This window comes from Drosophila elegans, unplaced genomic scaffold (assembly GCF_018152505.1).
Source record: "Drosophila elegans isolate 14027-0461.03 unplaced genomic scaffold, ASM1815250v1 contig_183, whole genome shotgun sequence".
Lineage (NCBI taxonomy): Eukaryota > Metazoa > Arthropoda > Insecta > Diptera > Drosophilidae > Drosophila > Drosophila elegans.
The window spans coordinates 11,138,233-11,140,943 of NW_024545550.1; the positions used below are offsets into that span (position 1 = coordinate 11,138,233).

The 2,711-nt window shown below is 43.6% G+C and overlaps 1 protein-coding gene across 1 annotated transcript; it reads left to right on the forward strand.

Annotated features, from left to right (window-relative positions):
• Positions 1–569: 569 nt before the first annotated feature.
• Positions 570–2,698, forward strand: LOC108144599 (inorganic pyrophosphatase). The gene is made up of 6 exons (XM_017269605.1): positions 570–797; positions 1,222–1,340; positions 1,417–1,812; positions 1,875–2,026; positions 2,088–2,197; positions 2,522–2,698. The coding sequence occupies exons 1-6, from the start codon at positions 596–598 to the stop codon at positions 2,551–2,553; spliced, it is 1,011 nt and encodes a 336-aa protein (XP_017125094.1). The 5' UTR covers positions 570–595; the 3' UTR covers positions 2,554–2,698.
• The last annotated feature ends 13 nt before the right edge of the window (positions 2,699–2,711 follow it).

Genomic DNA, 2,711 nt, shown 5'->3' on the forward strand with positions numbered 1-2,711 from the left:
TTTCCACATAAATTCATCACACAGTAAAATTTTAAAAATTTAATTTCTTCCTTGAAAATTATTTTGTAGAGAGATATGAAAACATATTAAACATTTAAACAAAGTTAAAGTTGGTGTTTGATATTTTTTAGTCTTCTGTATATATTATGTATGTTGTTCTTTTTTTAAATAAAACACACAGTATTAAATTGTTAAACTCTATAAAAAATAAACACTAAGCTTTTCCCCCTAAAATTTCGTCTAGACCGTTAAAAAACCCGTAAATCAAGGGGAAAACCCCTAATCTGGCAACACTGTCAGGGCTGACGGCAACGAAGGGTCTCAAATATTAATAAGGGTATTCAATTACATGTTTAAATATATAAATAATTTTTACGTTCCTACATGAGTGATGTTAAATAATGAGTGAATTTCAGCAGATATAAAGAATTTTAACAGAAATTGTGCAACAACTGGAGTTGAGAGCTAACAGTGTGCAAGATCATGTCGTTGAAGATGGCAAAACATCGATAATGGCGGACAAACATAGATAACAGCGATATTATAAAATCATCGATGATTTCGGAGTTTCTATCGAAGTTTTTCCACCTCTACAATGTTGGCAAAAATTTCAAGATCTTGCCTTTCACGTGCGGTTGCTTGTTCCTCCGGCTTGATTCCAAACTCATCAGCGGCTTTTACCGGCACTTTCAGACATATTCAGGTTGAGCAAAAGCGAACGAAACCATTAAAAATGGCCCTGTACGAAACCGTTGAGAAGGGCGCCAAGAATTCGCCGAGCTACAGCCTGTATTTCAGTGAGTAGGCCAAAAGTGTGTGGGTCCAATGTGACCCGGCATAACCCTCTGGCTTCCCAGCCATGCATTTGCATATTGCCCGAACCCTTTGCAGTCACAACACGGGAACTAAGTTAATCACAGCCGGGCTGATTATGCAACAAGTCAAACCGGACTCTGCTTAGTTAACTCGTCGCTTTATCAGCACTATCAGACGATGATTTGTCTTTGCGGCGGAACTGGCGGAAATATCAAGAGTTTCGCCTTATCTTTGTTTATTATAGCTTCCATATAGCTGATATCGTAATTGGGGGGCCAAAATTCAGTAGACCAATCAAGAAATTTGTGACCTTTGTCTAGACCATAGCACTATCAATCAAATGGCGTGCCCCAGCTGTCATCTATATATCAATTGTAACTACTAATTTCTGGCCACTCTCCACAGAAAACAAGTGCGGCAATGTCATCTCGCCGATGCACGACATTCCATTGTATGCCAACGAGGAGAAGACCATATACAACATGGTTGTGGAGGTGCCACGTTGGACCAACGCCAAGATGGAGGTACGTTCGAACTTTCTCCAGTTCAAGTTCAATAGCACTTGGTAATTCAACTATTGCATGTTCACCAACCCCCTAGATTAGCCTCAAGACCCCGCTGAATCCCATCAAGCAGGACATCAAGAAGGGCAAGCTGCGGTTCGTGGCCAACTGCTTCCCGCACAAGGGGTACATCTGGAACTACGGAGCCCTGCCCCAGACCTGGGAGAACCCCGACCACATCGAGCCCTCCACCGGCTGCAAGGGCGACAACGATCCCATCGATGTCATCGAGATCGGCTACCGTGTGGCCAAGCGCGGCGATGTGCTGAAGGTCAAGGTGCTGGGCACCATTGCCTTGATTGACGAGGGCGAGACCGACTGGAAGGTCATCGCCATCGATGTCAATGATCCACTGGCCTCCAAGGTTAACGATATTGCCGATGTGGACCAGTACTTCCCGGGCCTTTTGCGCGCCACCGTTGAGTGGTTCAAGGTGGGCATTTACATTCTCTTTCCAAGACATCCTCCCTTTAACTCTTTTATAATCCCCTCCAGATCTACAAGATCCCCGATGGCAAGCCGGAGAACCAGTTTGCCTTCAATGGCGATGCCAAGAATGCCGAATTTGCCACCACCATCATTGCCGAGACCCACAAATTCTGGCAGAACTTGGTGCACCAGAGCGGCATTTCCAGCTCAATCTCTACGTGGGTGCCATGTCCTTTGATAGTCACATAAAATAGCTAGCTTAACAAAACCTTTTTGCAGTACCAACATCTCGAATCGCAATTCGGAGCACGTTATTGCCAAGGAGGAGGCCGAGAAGCTGCTGGCCGAGGCCCCCGAGGGCGGCCAGGTGGAGGAGGTGTCCGATACAGGTAAGGTTCACTATGTTAGATCGAGCTTATAGCCGCTTCACCCGATCCCAACCAAAAACCACGCTACTCCAACACCTGCTTTAACCAGAAACTTGCAAACAAATTGGTTACACAAACACAGCCTGCATGCTTACTAATAGTTACTTTAATATGTCCAGTTACCAACCAAAATCTGAAAATTACCCCACGCTGTAAATACTGCTATAACCCAAATACTTGTAATTGGCTGGCTTGCGTTTGTTAATCGTTGTACATATGTATATATATTGAATGTGATTTTGAAATAAACCTCTTTACAAACCATGTCCCTTTTTGTTGTTGCAGTCGACACTTGGCATTTCATTCATCTCAAGTGAGAATGAGGAGTCCTGGAATGATTCCACCACAAGATCCACGATCTTATCGTTGTCTTATCGAATCGGAAATACTTGCACTTGCACTTGTGAATTATTGATATTGGATTATATAGTATGTTGAATAAAGTTTTGCACCGCAATCAAATTCGCTGCCGGTC

Bases quoted from the DNA above. Each gene is read 5' to 3' on its own strand.
- LOC108144599 (XM_017269605.1), top strand. From the start codon at position 596: ATGTTGGCAAAAATTTCAAGATCTTGCCTTTCACGTGCGGTTGCTTGT. The intron at 798-1,221 runs GTGAGTAGGCCA...CACTCTCCACAG, and splicing joins GAGCTACAGCCTGTATTTCA to AAAACAAGTGCGGCAATGTC. The intron at 1,341-1,416 runs GTACGTTCGAAC...CCAACCCCCTAG, and splicing joins GGACCAACGCCAAGATGGAG to ATTAGCCTCAAGACCCCGCT.